This window comes from Gopherus evgoodei, chromosome 1 (genome assembly GCF_007399415.2).
Source record: "Gopherus evgoodei ecotype Sinaloan lineage chromosome 1, rGopEvg1_v1.p, whole genome shotgun sequence".
NCBI classification, from domain to species: domain Eukaryota; kingdom Metazoa; phylum Chordata; order Testudines; family Testudinidae; genus Gopherus; species Gopherus evgoodei.
In genome coordinates this window covers 365,944,446-365,961,430 of record NC_044322.1, presented here as the reverse complement: position 1 = coordinate 365,961,430, position 16,985 = coordinate 365,944,446, and the positions used below count along the sequence as shown (strand labels likewise).

The 16,985-nt window shown below is 45.3% G+C and overlaps 1 protein-coding gene and 1 pseudogene across 1 annotated transcript; one reads left to right on the top strand and one right to left on the bottom strand.

The window, feature by feature from the left end:
• Window positions 1-569: 569 nt before the first annotated feature.
• On the bottom strand, window positions 570-1,899 carry LOC115635594 (claw keratin-like). Its single transcript, XM_030534623.1, has 2 exons — window positions 1,862-1,899; window positions 570-1,085 (listed from the first exon to the last, which is right to left on the bottom strand). The coding sequence occupies exon 2, from the start codon at window positions 1,062-1,064 to the stop codon at window positions 570-572; it is 495 nt and encodes a 164-aa protein (XP_030390483.1). The 5' UTR covers window positions 1,065-1,085; window positions 1,862-1,899.
• Window positions 1,900-14,771: 12,872 nt separating this feature from the next.
• Window positions 14,772-16,341, top strand: LOC115635651 (annotated as a pseudogene).
• The last annotated feature ends 644 nt before the right edge of the window (window positions 16,342-16,985 follow it).

The window sequence follows — 16,985 nt, the reverse complement described above, 5'->3', positions numbered from 1 at the left end:
TCTGTTTGCTTTGTTGCAGCTGCAGAGGTTGACAAAGAAGTCCCCTTTGTAACCATTATAAGTTCTTTGTTTTATTCCAGTTGGTGGGCAATGAGACGAAGCAAAATAAAAGCAGAGACTAGGCAGCTTCTCCATTAGACATCTGGCCAGAGCAAAGATCAAAGTGAGCCCCTAGAGGTACGTACCGATGGAAAGGTAGAAAATGTGGTGCCTAAATGGGACTTAAAGTGATACTAAACATAAACGGTGCCTATTTGAAGGCTGCTGGTCCTTCACCTTGCGGGGTCAGTGTAAACAGCCTGCATGTAATTCAGAATGAGTCCACATGTGAAAGCGAGAATCAGCACGCGGGTGGGAAAGCCTTGGCAGAAAGAGTCCTAAAGCGTAACATTAGAAATGCAGCATGGCTGTCAGCCCAAGGTGCTGAGCACACACAGCTCCCACTGAGTTCAGCTGGAGCCCTGTTTGCCCAGCACTTCTGAAAGCCATGCCCATAAGCTCAGGGGTGAATCTGTATCTTGCTGTTCATTTCCTGGTTCTTCCTTCTTCTGTGGGTGTTCCTGCTGGGTTTAACATGGCCCACAATATCCACCAAGAGACCTGCGGCCATATCCCCCATATCCCCATAATCCCCCGTAACCATAAAGGCCCGGGTAACCGCAGTGTCCCCCATAGCCCAACAATCCCCCATAACCGTAAAGACCTGAGTAACCAGAGTATCCCCCGTGGCCCAATAATCCCCCATGACCGTAATGGCCACCATAACCACCTAATCTCCCTAAACCATACAACCCTCCGTAAAGGCCTCCATAGCCGTGCAATCCCCCCCAACCAAATGAGCCCCCCAAACCAGCTCCCACCACAGGTGCTCCTACGGCTGCTACTTCACTCTGCTGAGGGAAATTGCTGACAATTGGTCCAGGGAGGGTCACAACAACCGGTGAGGGTCTGATCACCACTTCAGAGTCAGGGCACTGCCTAACGCATGGCTCGTTGGAGCTGCCAGTAACTGGACTAGGCCGGGCCACCCCGCATTCTGGATACCACAGGCTGGAGACAGTCATCTTTCTGGGGTGGAGGTAAACCTGCAACACACAAGAGGGATGAGAGTAAAGAGAAGGTAGAAGTGCTGGTGGAAGAAAGGATTCAAAGCTCGGTTACAATGGTAGTGAGGTCAGCATGGGGCCCGAGAGAGAGAGGAGGAGTGGAGTTAGTCTCTTTGTATTTGTTCCTATTTGGTCTTTCTACCTCTCTTGTCCATTTGTCCACTTGCAGTAAGCGTCCCTCCCAACCGGTCCCTTTGAGCCCCTCTCAATGACTTTGTCTGTAAAACACAGACTGGAATAAGAGCGACATGAAATTACATCATCTCAGGAGAAGCACCTTCAATGGGTATTTCTGTTCAGGAGAACATAGGAATTACTCAACCGGAGCACTCCACTTGTCAACTTCATCTGTCTCTTGTCTCCAGTACTGAGGCGTAACAGCTGGTACAGAATAAAGTAGAAGACTACTGAATTGGATCTTTCTCGACTAACCTGAGAAAGTTTCTTCCAAATCCAGCTAAGTTAAAAATGGTTAAGGTACTTTCTAAAGTTACTGAAAAGATTTCAGTGCCCTAAATCTATTTCCAGTTAATAGGTAATATGTTTCCCAATTGTTCTTCAAGTCTCTCCTTTAGCTTTAGCTCATGAATCCGTCAGCACCTGCAACTTACTAATGACACAAGATAGTTATGGAAGATCTCCGTGATCCCTGATAAAAATCACAGCGAGAACATGCAAGATTCCATCTTAAATGAAAAGAGGCCCTACTGTGTTATCTCTGGGGTTAGAAAGAGATTGAGTGGAACTGGACTTACCCAGTTCACCGAGGAGATGAAGTCTGGAGAAGTGTTTAGAAGAGTGCTGAGTGGTGAGCACTTTTATACAGTTCCTAGGAGTGCCTGGAGGATCTGAGATGCTGTTTGTGGAGGAGGTCCTCATTAGTTACCAAACAAATTTGATTGCCTTCATGAGTCCTCCTTTTAATGGAGCTGTTTTCCTCAGCATTGGTGGTCAGTGAGTTAATCTCAGCCTCAGAGGGTGTGACATGCACATTGCAGTCTTCAGCTCTTTCATCTTAAAATAGTTTAAGCCAACTTCATTCCAATGACTTTATTGGTACTGCAGTGAAAATGAATGTCAAGGCGATTCTGGACAGCATCCATAGCCCAAGTGGGTGTCATGAAAGGAATCCAGTTTTGTCCTTTCAATTCATGCTGATGGTGATTAGGGACATGAGGCAGTTCATTCTAAATTTGCTAGGAAGCAGGGAGCCATTTTTCTCCATTGTGTGGCCTTCAATCATGACCTGGTTAAGGGAATGACACTCAAGATCTTGGCCTCCATTTTGTGTAAAGTGACTGCACTGTGTGACTCAGTGCAGAGGTGTCTAATCCCCACAAGAATGGATTAATGTTATAAGAACACGACCCTTTTCGTGTGTGAAACATGAGGGAGTGTTTGTGAGGGGCTTTGAAATCTTGAGTTCTGAGGATACTGAAGAACTTCCCACTTAAACATCCTTACTCTGTCTGATGGGCCTAGAAAAAGAGGCAGTTTGAGGTGAAGGGCACCTGGGGTCAGTTGCAGAAACAGAAATACAAGCCAATACTATTGACTTCTCCTTAGATTCGTTGTAACATGGCCTTCTTTATACATGAGGGTAATAAAGGTCCAAAGAAATTACAGGTGTGTACATTTTAAGCTTGTTCATGTGCAGTGTAGGAATCAAAATCTCAGTATACAATTCAAGGTGGGAGAAATTTTGATAGAAGAGAATTTAATTCTGCTCAGGTGTAAATACTCACTGTCACGGAGTGTAGGGGGACACGGGGCCCTACAGCCCTGGATTCCTGCTATTCACCATGACTCTCAGCCAGCCAGTAAAGCAGAAGGTTTATTTAGATGACAGGAACACAGTCCAAGACAGGTCTTGTGGGCACAGACAACAGGATCCTCCCCAATTAGGTCCATCTTGGGGTCCCTAGGGCACCACAGCCCCACTGGGGAATCAGAGCATTGTCTGCTCTTCCCTCCTTTCCACAGCCACGTTCTGAAACACTCCCTCTCTCCTCCCAGTGTTTCCTCCCCCAGCCTCTGTTCAGCTTCCTGGGCAGAGGTGTCACCTGGCCTCTAACCCATTCCTGGGTTCTCAAGTTACATGCTCAGGTATCTTTCCTCAAGGCCAGTCTCCCATCCCCCAATGCAGCCCGTCCTCCCAGGCCAACACCCCCCACTGAGCATTCACAGCCCACGGTAAGAACAGTCCCAGTTCATCCCACTCGCCACTGAGAGAACTACAAATAAAGGGAGTTGAGGCACATTGCAAGACTCTCAATGACTGGTCGTTGTTCACACTTAGATGAGAAGATGTTTCACCCAAAAGTTGACCTCGAAATCATGAAAACAAAATTTAAAAATTCCAGAATGAGCCTGTCTAAGAATTACTCTCAGGTTAGTGATGTATCTGGGAGCATCCAATAGGGTTCAGGAGATACAGGTTAGTGTTTGACATGAGTGGTCCCAACTAATGGGGTTTATTGTCTGCAGGGTGGTGGTGCAGGAAGCCGATGAAGCACTTGAGGCTCCTGTACAGGAAGGTCAAGGAAGTTGGTCTGGGAGGACTTGAGCTAACCCCAGCCAGACTTATTGTCCAACAGGCCAGTGAGGCAGGAGGGACCACGGAGGAGCCGAGGCAGACAAAGAGGAGGTTGTTCTGAATGTTTACCCAGAGATCCAGGTTGTGAATGAATATTCTCTGGAGAGACTGATGCCATTGCAGGAACCATAACCCCCGGCTGGTTAGTTAAAACGGTGGCCAACCTCCCCACGCATATATTCCTCTCTCTTTGTGTGGCTAAATTTCCAGTATGAAGAACAAGAGGATTGCAGTAACGTGAACTTATTTTTCATTGATGGAAATCGTGCAATCCATTGCTCTCTGTCTGTTTGTGTGGCGTGCATTGGTGAAGCCGCACCACTGTGGTTCCTGTGCTCATACCGAACCCTTCCAACATTCCTCCCATGTGTGCAGCCTCCTCTGCTGCACCCCGCAGTGACCAGAGTTACAACTCAACGTTTTTATTGACGTTCGAGGAACCACAGTGAAAGGGTCTGTGACTGGGCTTCTAACGCAGGTTTCTGAAACAGCAAGTAAAAATCAGTCTGCCTCTATGTCTGTCCATTCATCTGTCCCCTGCCAAGCAGCAGGGATCCTGGGGCTGCGCAGCACAGGGGTGTGTGCGTGTGAGAGAGAGGATGTCCTGGTTGGGGCAGGGGGGAGTCCAAACAACTTACCCTGCTGTAAGGAAAAGGTAGTTTCAACATTGATTTTCTCCTCGGGAATCTCTGCCAAGTTAAAGTAGCTGTCTCTGCCGTCTCCTCCCAGAGATCCAGGCGACAAGCCAGACTGAGTGGTGATTTTTCTAAGAGCTTTTGCATCAGTCATCTTGACTTGAGATGTGAAAAGTGCCATGATTACTTTACTCTAAGGCTATCTCTGCACTAGTGAGTGTCCGTGTACGGCTTTGGGCCTAAACCTCTGAAGCATTTGTCAATCGCTCCCCGTCTGACTTTCACCGGAATGTGCCTCCCTTGACCTCCATGCCAAACAGGTATAATTATAACATTCAGGGTGGGTTGCCTGATGCTTCCTCCGATCTAAGCATTTCAAAGTGCTTCACAAACGCTCATCAAGTGTTATACAGCCAATGAGATGAATGACTAAAGTAGTAATAATTTTGACTGGGATTAAATGTTCCCACATTGAAGATTAGATTCACTTCAAAAATGCATGTCAAGGTCTCAAGTGTCACTCTAGTGCTCAGTTTGTGATTCCCAGCCTTTCAGATTGGGGCTCTTTGATTTTCATTCCTTGTACATTTGCATTTCCCTTTTATACATATTTTGAAGTTTAAAGGTAGATACTGAAGCAGTGTGAAAGGGAACAGTTGCATCCATCAGCTTGGAGGAATGCACTTTATCTAGCCTAGCTTAGAGTGTCTCTGTGTCCTTTGGGGCTCAGGGCATCATCTCTGGGGACATGTGTGACCGCTGCATTATTTGCTGTATAGGTCGCTCCTACCTGGATGGGAAAGCAGGAGCCTGGGACTCTGCAAGCAGCCAGTGAGTTCCCAACCAACCCTCCCCAGGACAGGCTCTGAGTGAAGAGCTCTGGGAGGTAGAGACCGAGAGAAGGGTTTGTCAAAGGCCACCAAAATAACTATTGTTAGAATCCTTGAATCCTAATCCATAATTTGGGGACATCTATTCCCACCAAAAAAAATATGTTGTTAAAATAATTGGACCCTGTGCACACACACAACTCTAATGAGCCTGCAGTGCTTTGAAGTCCTTTGATTTGAGGGAGTCTGTGATCATGGAGCATAATATCACTATGAGATCTGGTTTATGTGGAGGTGGACAAGCACATTGAGGTGAAGGTTACACAGGGAGCAAGTGGCCGAGTCAGCAATAAAATCAATCCTAGTGATTTACTCACCCCATGCTCATCACTGCTCCTGAACTGCATTGGACAGTTCCCATTGTAGCATCAGTAAAGTCAGGAGAATGATGGCAGGAATGTAGCTGGCCCATAACATTTTCAGAGGAAATAGAGCTGAAGGGTTTAATATGCCTCTCATACCATGTGGAGTTTAGAGAGAAAATGATTCTCCAAAAGACAGAGGGAAAAGAATTACATCAGTTGAAGGAGTTACTCAAAGTTTGATTTTTAACTAATTGGGCCTTCAGGAACAAAAGGGCCTCTCAAGGGCTCCCGCAGCCTAAAAAACTGTCTAAAAACACTCCTGACTCGAGGGTCTTCTAACAGCTTGATCTAGTTTTCCGATGAGAACTTCAGAAGTCCTGTTGAACTCACTTCTCCATAACCATACAGACAATGTGCTAGGGACTGAATTGAATTTAATTTAGGACTGAATCTTGCACAGACACTCTGTGATTGAAAACAATGGGAAGGGTTTGGGTTTTTTTCAATTATTTTTCTGTTATTGAGTTGCAGGTGTTGGTTTCTCCATAGTTTAGAAGTTAAGGCCTGGATTGTCAGACAAAGACATGCAGTTGTGACCCTGGAGCCTATTGATTTTAGTTGGATCTTGGGCATTCAAATCCCTTAAGGATTTCTGAAAAATCTCACCCCCAATTTTTGATAAATGGCTTAGGAAGAAATTCCCTAAGTTTCCTCCATAAAGGGCTAATTCATTGTTCTTCTGTTTCTTTCTGTAGCAGCCAGTGAGTTATAGTAATGAGACAAGGTACTGCATTAGATGGGCCACTTGTCCCTTCCAGCATGGTAATTGATACGTTCTCACGTTCAGAAGTGAATCTAGCTGCAGATCCTCATCTGGTCCAATTTAATGTAGCTGCAGTTAAGCCAGTGGATGAGAGCAGATTCACACCAGGGTAGGAGGTGGGGGTTTGTGTTTTGTTTTGATTTAAAAACCCATTTTTTTAAATTACTCAGCAAGTTTGGTGACTCACGAAGGATTACAAACCAAAGCACCGCCTTGCGATACTGGACTGAACTCGTTTGTCAGTAGATGTCAGGGTTCTGTTGGCCCCTTTCTAAAGCTCAGTGAGGGGGGTTTCATGGCCCTCTCCCAGTACCAAAAGAATGGTGAAGGGCCAATGAGAAATCAGGATCCTGAGACTGGCAGTCCCCAAGGGCAATGGCAAGAGTCCACCGCTGCAGGTCAGCCTGATTGACAGGGCAGGCAGGCCAATGTGCAAGTCAGGAACCCACTATCCTATCCTCCACAAGTGCACTACTTTTTCTGTCCTTGGAATCACATCTCTCTGATGAGTCACAGTGACAGAATGGTAATGAATTCTTCCAGCTTTGTGGAATGAAGTACAGAGTAGTATATCTCTTCAACATTGCCTTCTTTCTGAATGAGAATAATAAAGCTCCAAAGGAATTACAAGTGTGTACATTTCAAGCTTCTTCATGTGTAATGTAGGAATAAAAATCTCAATATACAATTCAAGCTGGGGAATATTTTGATAGAAAAGAATTTAATTCTTCTCAAGTGTAAATGTTATGCTTATAGAAATCACACAAGATCTTTTATAGGAGAGAAGGCAATACACCACATTTATTGAGAATACAGCAGTTAGTATATGCTTTTCAGTTACACGCAGACACACACACCATGCACACAGTCCTGCCAGTCGATGTTATCATTACCAGTCCATAGTCTGGATCAATCTAATGGCCAGCCAGATTGGTCGCAGAGGGGAGCCAGGCTCTGTCGGTTGTGATCCAATTCTCCTGGAGTTGTTGGCAAGACGAACCCAAAGTTCCATGGCAAAGCACACTGTTCTTATAGTCCTTTCTTTTCATTGGAGTTTAGGGATTTTGCTGTGTCATTTTCTGTCCAGTTACTCTTTAATTGGAGTTAACTTTTGATGGCTTCTTCCATTCCAAAACCCCTCCAGGAGGGTCATCGTGACCTGGTTTAGATTTATTGAATTATCTTGTGTTTAAGGGTGCTAGCCTTCACTTCAGGATCGCCAATCTGCCCTTCCTCAATCATGGATGAGCATTGATGGTTCTCTGGCGTTGATAAGTCTCATTAAGTCTCTTCACTCCCCCTCCTTTGACCATCTGGCTTCAACAATGGCCTTCACACCTTATCTCTTCCTGATGCATGCATTCCTCAATCACCCAAACAGTTCTTTGCAGAGACCTTCAAAAGGTAACAAATAGCAATGTTTTATGTTGAACAAGAAAGACATTGTAAATTAGACATTACTAAATCTTGTAACTATTTTTTGTCACATGGGGGCCTGGGCCTCCAATATTTCTCTAATCTAATTAACATAGTCAGAAACACGATCCTGTCTGTTACTTACAAGGTATGAATAAAAACAAAATGGCTAATACTAGTATCCACTATCCTATTCATTTAGTCTAATACCTTAATTCTCACAATCAACCATACAATGTAAACAGCCAAAACATAATCAATTATAAAGCACAGTACCCACAGTACAACAGAAATACCCACCAGTAAGGAAGCAACTACAAGTAGAGGGAGTAAAGGTGCATTGCAAGACTCTCAATGGTAGATCATTGTTCACACTCAGAAGAGAATGTTTCACCCAAGAGTTCATCCCGAAAATCATCAAAACAAAATTGAAAAAATGCCTAAATGAGCCTCTCTAAGAGTTACTCTCAGATTAGTGATGTATCTGAAAGTGTCCAGTACGGTTTAGGTGATACAGGTTAGTTATGGGAACGAGTAGCCAAACTATTGGGGTTCATTTCTGACTCTGCCAGTCAATCCCTGTCTAACCTTCACCCTGAATGTGCCTCCCTTTACCTCCATGGCAAACTGGTAGAATTGTAACTTTCAGGGTGGGTTGTATGAGGCTTCCTCTGATCTGAGCATTTGACAAACACTCGTTTCACAAACACTCATTTCACAAACACTCATCAGGAGTTAAAAAGCCAAAAAGATGAACCACTGAAGTAGTAATAACATTTTACTAGGATTAGATGTTCCAGCACTGAGACTTTGTCTGTAAAATGTCACTGCAGTGCTCAGTTTGTGATTTCCAGCCTTTGAAATTGGGGCTCTTTGATATTCGTTCCATATAGCTTTGCATTTCCCTTTTCTATATATTTTGACGTTTAAGGGTAGATACTGAACCAGCATAAAAGAGAATAGTTCCATGAACTTCAGATTGAAGGAACGCACTTTATCTAGTCTGGCGGAGAGAAACTGTGTTGGGAATGTCTCTCTCTCTGCATACAGGGCTCCTCTACCCCATGCTGCTCAGATCCAACATATAGTGAAACCAATGGGAACATCAGGTACTGCATCTCCACCCATGAGCAGCCAAGAGAAGTGGGTTTTGTGAGAGACATCAGCTAATAAAGCAAAGGAAGAAGCACAGCACTGACAGTAAGGATTCCTTCTTCAAACGATCAGAGAGCTGTGGGATGAGACTGGATTAATTGGAAGTCTGACCAACCTAGTGCATCCTGCAAGAACCGTCTCTCACACAAAGCTTTTCAGGCAGAATTAGAATAATTTTTAAATTGGAAAATACAACCCCAACAGGATTTCCTCTAACCCGAACAGTATGAAATTCTTTCCCTCAGCTGTAAGGCACAGAACGCCATTGAAGTCTGGGGAATTCTACTGATGTCCACTGGTTCGGTATCTGCCTCTTGAGCTTTGTAAAGGAATGTTTACTAAAGAAAGGGAAATTCAAAGCTTTATTGAATAAAATCAAACAGCCCCAAATTCGGAGCCTGGGAATCATCGACTGACTATTGGCATGACATCAGAAACCTTAACATGGATCTGTAAGGTTCATTTAATCCAGCGTTTCTCTAATGAGGCCACCAGTGGATTTTTTTACAGCTACATCAGCCTCAAGAAAGAGAGAGCCTGAGACCCTGCAGTCAGCTGGTGAGTTCCCAGCCCACCCTCCGCAGGACAGGCTCTCAGTGAAGAGTTCTGGGAGGCAGGGACAGAGAGATGGGTTTCTGAAAGGTCACCAGAAAAATTGTTGGGAGAACTCTTGAATCTTAATCCATAATTTGGAGCATCTAATCCCACAAAAAAAATCTGCTATTAAAATAATAGAACCCTGTGTGCACATACAACTTTAATGAGCCTGCAGTGCTTTGAAGTCCTTTGATTAGAGGAAGCCTGTGATCATTGAGCATAATATCACTATGAGATCTGGTTTATGTGGAGGTGAACAAGCACATTGAGGTGAAGGTTACACAGGTTGCAACTCACAGAGTCAGTAATAAAACCTAGTCATAGTGATTACTCACCCATGCTCACCACTGCTCCTGAACTGCACTGGACAGTTCCCATTCAAGGCTTCCGAATATCCCACTGCAGCATCAGTGAAGTCAGTAGAATGATCCCAGGACTGTCGCTGGCCCGTAATGTTTTCAGAGGAAAGGGAGCTGAGGGGTGTATTGTGCCCCTCACATCGTGTGGAGTTAGCAAGAAAATGATCCTCAAAAAGACAAAGGGGAAAAAATCACATCAGTTGAAGGAGTTACTTAAAGTTTGATTTTTAACTAATTGAGCCTTCAGGAAACAAAGGATCACTCAGGCCCTGAAGCAGCCGAAAAAACTGTCAGAAAAATTAAGGACTCACGGGTCTTCTAATCCCTTCAATTTATTCTACTATGTGAACTAGAGAACCCTATCAAGTTGCTCTCTCCATAACCATTGAGATGATGTGCTAGTGATCTTTTTAATTTAAGACTAAATCTTGCACAGACATTCTGTGATTCTTAACCATGGCAAAGGTTTGGGTTTTTTAATTTTTTTTTCTGTTATTGAGTTGCAGGCATTGGTTTCTTGTAGTTATAAGATAAGGCCTGGATTTTCAGAGCAAGACATGTACAATATATGGCACACTAGAGCCTGTTGATTTTAGTTGGACCTTGGGCATTCAAATCCCTTAGGGATCTCCAAAAAGTCTCACTCTCAATTTTTATTTAGGGTTCAGGAAGAAATTCCCTAAATTACCTCCATAAAGCGTTAATGAATTCTTTTTCTGCTTTCTTTTGAAGCAGCCGGTGAGCGATACTCATTGAGATAACATACTGCATTAGATGGGTCGCTTGTCTCTTCTAGCAGGAGAATTGCAACAGTCTCGCTTTCAGAAGTGAATCTAGATGCAGATCCTCCTCTGGCTTAACTTAGTGTAGCTGCAGTGAAGCCAGTGGATCAGAGCAGATTTGCACCAGGGGAGGAGCTGGGGTTGTGTTTTGTTTTGATTTAAAAACCCATTTTCTTTATTCATCAGCACGTGTTGGTGACTTGCTGAGGTTTACAAACCAAAGCATGGTCTTGTGATACTGGATTGAACTCCTGTGTCTGTCAGTAGATGTCAGAGGACTGTTGGCCACTCACTAAAGGTCAGCAGAGTTTTTTTGGTGACCATCTCCCAATACCAAAAGGAAGGTGAAGGACCAATGAGAAATCAGGAATCTTGAGACTGACTGTCCCCAGAACCAATGATGAGAGCCCAACACGGCCTGTCAGCCTGATTGACAAGGCAGGCAGGCCAATGAGGGAGTCAGGAGCCCGGGGTCCCGTCCTCCGTGTGAGCTGGAGCTGCCTCAGCCAGCGCGGGCCCAGCTAAGGGGAGAGCAGCAGCCAGAGCTGAGCTGAGCGGAGCCGCAGCAGCCTGAGGGGCCAGAGGAGCAGCCCAGAGAGCAGAGCTGAGCTGGAGGCAGAGCCGCAGCCAGGCTGGGGCAGAGTGGGGCTGGGGCTGGGGCTGGGGCCGGGGCCGTCCGGAGCCGGGTGCGCTGAGCAGCTGGGTGAGTGGGGGGGACCCTGGGCAGAGGGTCCAGCACAGGGAGATGCCACCAGCCAAGATGGGGATCATGACATTGACGGGGGCCTGATGCTGGGAAGAAGGGTCCTGCCACCTGGAGCCTGAGGGCGTGTGGGAAGCGCCAGAGCAAGTGTCCGACCTGCAGCGTCCCTGCAGCACGGCCAGGGACTGGGCGGGGGGAACAGACTGTGAACTGCCCTGACACTGCAGAGACGGCTGTGTGTGGTGTCCCTCAGCCCACAGGGTGGGGTGACTTGCTCCTTTAACCTGTCTAATTTATTCCTTATTTATTTATTAGTTGCTGTTTAATAAATCATATTTCCTCTGAAGTACATGTGCCGTAGAACCTCAGCGCTACGGACACCTCGGGAATGGTGGTTGTCTGTAACTCTGAAATGGTCCGTAACCTGAAGATGTTACGGAATTCAGCCACTGCTGAATTGGGGCTGCAGCCATTGGGGGTGGAAGCATCCAGTGTGAGGAGAGTACCCTGGAGTGGGGACAGCTGAGCCCCTGACCTAAGTGACTATGAGAAGATTAAGGATGGAGCCCCACCAGGATTTCTAGTTCGAGCCTTGTCAGGGTTACAAGGACTGTGGAAGAGGAGTCCTTGAGGTCAGGCAGGCCACTGGGAAAACAGAGTGGGAGCTAGGACTCAGATTCATTCATTAGTAAATTGAAGCGGGGTAGCATGTAATCTGGTAAAGTTACCCACAAGGGCGGGATCATCTCCTACTAACATATAGGTTACATCCTAACAAGAATCTCGCATTATTAATGCTATCCCAGCCATGTTCTTTGCAATATTTTTTTAAAGGATTGGAAATTCCAAGCATTAATGATAGACTATTTATATATTTATATGTCTTAGAGACAGGATATTTTAGGACAAAGAGAATAACAAGGATTCAAAGAGCTGATTAGGTCCCTCTTCTTCTTTCTTTCTTTCTTTCTTTCTTTCTTTCTTTCTTTTCTTCTTTCTTTCTTTCTTCTTTCTTGGTCTCTCTCTGCATCTCTCTCTCTCTGCTTTTCTCTCTTTAGGTCTCTACATGACCTCAGTTGCAATAGGAGCTAATCATTAAAATTTTATCCCCCTTCCATGTACCTTAAGGTTTATTGTCTTGCCTGCTGTGTGTTTCAGATTTATCACCATGGCAGAAAGATGTCTTGCTTCACAAATGTGTGAAGCTGCAATAAGCTACAACATGCCAGGTGTAAGCCAGTTCCCTGCCTCCACAGTGCTGATCCAACCACCACCTTCCCAGGAGCAATTCTCAGCTCGTTCCCTCAGAAAAGCAGAGTGGGATCCCCAGGAGTAGCTGACATTGGAGGTGGTGATGGGGGCAGATGTGATGTTAGAGGCTCATAACATTCTGGAGGGTTATATGGTTACGGGGGTTCCTGTGATGATGGGAGATTTTACAGCTATGGGGGCCCATACAGTTAGGATGGACTCTATGTTCATGGAGTCCATATGGTTGTGAGGGAATACAGGTTTAGGGGGATGGCGATGGGTAGGATTACCAGATAGTAACTGTGAAAAAAACAGGATGGCGTTTGGGGATGCGGGGTATAATAGGCCCTATATAAGACAAAGTCCCAAAAAACAGTACTGTCACTTTAAAATGGGACATCTGGTCATCCTAGCGATGGGGCCATTGTTATGTTAATGGAGGTGTTGGCCATGTTAAACACAGCAGGTATATCCATGGGAACAGGAAGAACCAGGACATGAAAGGCATGATACAGATTCACATCTGAGCTCATAGGCCAAACTTTGAGAAGTGGTGAGTACACTGAACTCAGTGTGAAATAATGAGCGAGCTGCATTTCATCAGCACCTCTGCAAAGATTCCTCATGTTTCCCAGGTTAAACTTGATGGGTTTCCTCTATTGCTTCCCTAGCTAGAGGTTTCTTCTGTTATCAGCACAATGGGCCTTTTTCTCAACTACACGACAGTCAACGTAAACAAAATGTCTCGTGGTCGACCAGCGGATTACCCTGATGACCGCAACCCGAAGGTTGCCGACCCCTGGCTAGGTGATCTCCTGTCCATGAATATGGACGATTTCTTTCTGCCTTTTAACTTTCCAACAGCAGCTGCATAATGGAGAAGCTTTTCAAACTTCTGCTTTTATTGTGCTTTTTTTCAGTTGAGAGAAGTACTTCCAAATGGTGGCAGATGGACTGGAGTGCCAAACTCTACAGCTGCAAGAAAGAACTCAGAGAACTGTGAGAAAGATACCATTTTGGAGCTGGGGACAGGATACGTCTCTCCACGAAATGATGGAAATCTAGTCTTCCTACTCTGCTTGCTTTCTTTATTCTTTATTCTGACAATTTTCTACTCCCCTTTATGTCTTATTCAAATATATACTACCTCATACTATTGACCATCAGGTTTAATTGTTCTTCCATTCGTTATCTTTTCATATTACCAAAGGTTCATCCCACAGCATCTCATCTTTCACCAAGAATTCGCCATTTCCTCTCTGCTGGGCTTCTTGCTGGCTCACTCAACTGCATTGTCTTACAAGACGTCACTTTCTTGCCTGCTCATGGATGGAGAGGTAGTTTCTGGCAGAGTACAGGGTTCCAGACTTAACTCAAACCCTTTGTACAAAACAGCACTGCTTCCTTTCCCTCTCCACCATCCCCTCCCCTTGACTAATCAGCAAATCTGCTCTAGGCAGCGCTTTGACAATCCTTTGATGACAGCCACATGTGCTACTGATGCCACCCATACCACCAGCTGGCTCACACAATGTTAAGATGAAAGACAACTGAAGAGTGCAACATGCATATCACCCCCTGTGAGGCTGCAATTCATCCAAAGGAGGACTTACAAAGGCACTCAAGTTTGTGTAAGCAGAGTCAGGATGAGCTCTCCCCTGACCTCTGGTGGTGAATTATGGGAAGTGCGGAAAAGAAGGCCAGGAAATGTGAACCTTCAATATTTGCATGGGCACACCCAGCAAGGCACCCTGGGATGGTTATTTTGACAGCTGGGCTCCCCAATTTCTTTGTTATTGGGGCAGGAGGAAAAGAAATGGGATGCCGCATTGTTTCCTTCCTTTATTAAAAGGATTTTGCTACACTCCGTCTCCATGCTTGCGAGAGGGGAAGTATGGCCTCCTAGAGGCGCCCAGGGGGGTGTGGTATGTAAGTGTCCCAGGTCACTGGGTGGGGGCTCGAGCCGGTCATGCATTGTGTTATTGAAACGGAACCCCTGGATACTGAACCCGGCCCTTGTTGCTGCCAACTCAGAGGGGCAGAAGGGTTACATTTGTTTGGTAACTAATTAGGACCTCTCTCACAAACAGCATCTCAGATCCTCCAGGAAGTCCTAGGAACTGTATAAAAGTGCTCACGACTCAGCACTCTTCTACACCTTTCTCCGGACTTCATCTCCTCGGTGATTCGGGTAAATCCAGCTTGAAACAATTTCTTTGTAACCACACAGATATCACAGTAGGGCTTCTTTCAGTTTAAGCGGAGTCTTGCATGTACACACTGCGATTTTTCAGGGATCAGGGTGTTCTTCCTTAACTATCCTGTGTAAATATTCAGTTTCAAGTGCTGGTGGATTGATGCGAAACATATTTCCTGTTAACTGGATAAAGAATTAGGACATTTAAATCTTTTCAGTAACTTTAGAAAGTCCCTTAGCCATTTTCACTTAGCTGGATTAGGAAGAAACTTTCCCAGGTTAGTCCGGAAAGGGTCAATTCGGTGGTCTTCTACTTGACTCTGAAGCAGCTATTACTCCTCAATACTGGAGAGAGAGAATGGATAAAGTTCTCAAGTGGTGTGATCCAATTAGCAATTGCTATGTTCTCCTGAGCAGAAAATACCCATTGAAGGTGCTTCTCCTCAGATGGTGTAATTTAGTGTAGCTGCAGGTCAGTGGACCTGAACCCATTTTAGCCCAGCTGAGGAGCTTGTCCTAAGTGATTTCTTTGGAGAAAAGCCAAAATCTCTGTTTCTTCATCAGCAAGTTTTGGTAACTCCCAAGATTTGGAAACTCAAAGAGCCACCTTCTGAGACCAGACTCAACTGGTTTGCACGCAGAGGTTAAATCCTCCAAAGGAAAGGATGTGATTACCATGATCCCAGAAATGTTCTCTTTGATAAATCTCTAAAATAGATCCAGAATGCCAGATGTCCATCATTATTCCAGTCAGTGTTTTTCAGACAAAGTCATTGAGAGGGGCACAAAAGGGGCGAGTTGGCTGGGAAGTTTACTGTGAGTGGACAAGAGATGTAGAAAGAGGATATAGGAACAAATAGATGACCACACCCATGCAGACTAAATGCACTCCTCCTCGCTCTCTCGGCGGCCCCATGCAAACCTCGCTACAGTTGTATCCGAGCTTTGAAGCCTTTCTTCCACCAGCACTTCTACCTTCTCTTACTCTCGTCCCTGTTGTGTTTTGCAGGTTTACCTCCATCCCAGAAAGATGACTGTCTCCAGCCTGTGCTATCCAGAATGCGGGGTGGCCCGGCTTAGTCCAGTTACTGGGAGCTTCAATGAACCGTGCATTAGGCAGTGCCCTGACTCCGAAGTGGTGATTAGATCCTCACCGGTTGTTGTGACCCTCCCCGGACCAATTCTCAGCAATTTCCCTCAGGAGAGCGAAGTGGCAGCTGTAGGAGCACCTGTGGTCGGAGCTGGTTTTGGAAGCTCATTCAGTTTGGGGGGGATTGTATGGCTATGGAGGCCGTTATGGAGGATTGTATGGTTTAGGGAGATTAGGTGAATACAGGGGCCTTTACCGTTATTGGAGATTATTGGGCCATGGAGAATATTGCGGTTACCCAGGTCTTTATGGTTATGGGGGATTATTGGGCTATGGGGGACACTGCGGTTACCCAGGCCTTTATGGTTATGGGGGATTATGGGGCTATGGGGGATATGGCCGTAGGTATCTTGGTGGATATTGTGGGCCATGTTAAATCCAGTAGGAACATCCGTGGATGAAAGGAAAACCGGAAATGTGCAGCCAGATATAGATTCAGCCCTGACCTTTTGGACATGGCTTTCAGAAGTGCTGGGCCAAACATGGCTCCAGCTGAACTGAATGGGAGCTGTGTGTGCTCAGCACCTTGGGGTGATAGCCATGCTGCATTTCTAATGTTACGCTTTGTGACTCTTCTGCTAATGCTTTCCTAGCTATGTTCTGATTCTCTTTTTCACATATGGACTAATTTTGAATCACATTTAGGCTGTTTACACTGACCCTATAGTATGAAGGAAACAAGGGTCTTAAGATAGGCCTCATTTACGTTTATTATCACTTAAGTCCCTTTAGAAGGGGAAAAGGAGAATTAGGATCTATATGTTCTATCCTTTCCATCAGTAGTACCTTAATGCCTTACTTTGATGTTTGCTGTGGGCAGATGTCTAAAGGAGAAGCTGTGTAGTCCTCTGCTTCTATTTTGTTTTGTGTCATTTTCAGCCGATTGGGGTAAAACAAAGAACTTATAATGGTTACAAAGGGGACTTGTTTGTCAACCTCTGCAGCAGCAACAAAGCAAACAGATCATCGTGTCTGAAATGAGCTCCACTGAGGCGTGTGATGGGTCGCAACTCTTCTTGA

Bases quoted from the DNA above. Each gene is read 5' to 3' on its own strand.
- LOC115635594 (XM_030534623.1), bottom strand. From the start codon at position 1,064: ATGACTGTCTCCAGCCTGTGGTATCCAGAATGCGGGGTGGCCCGGCCT.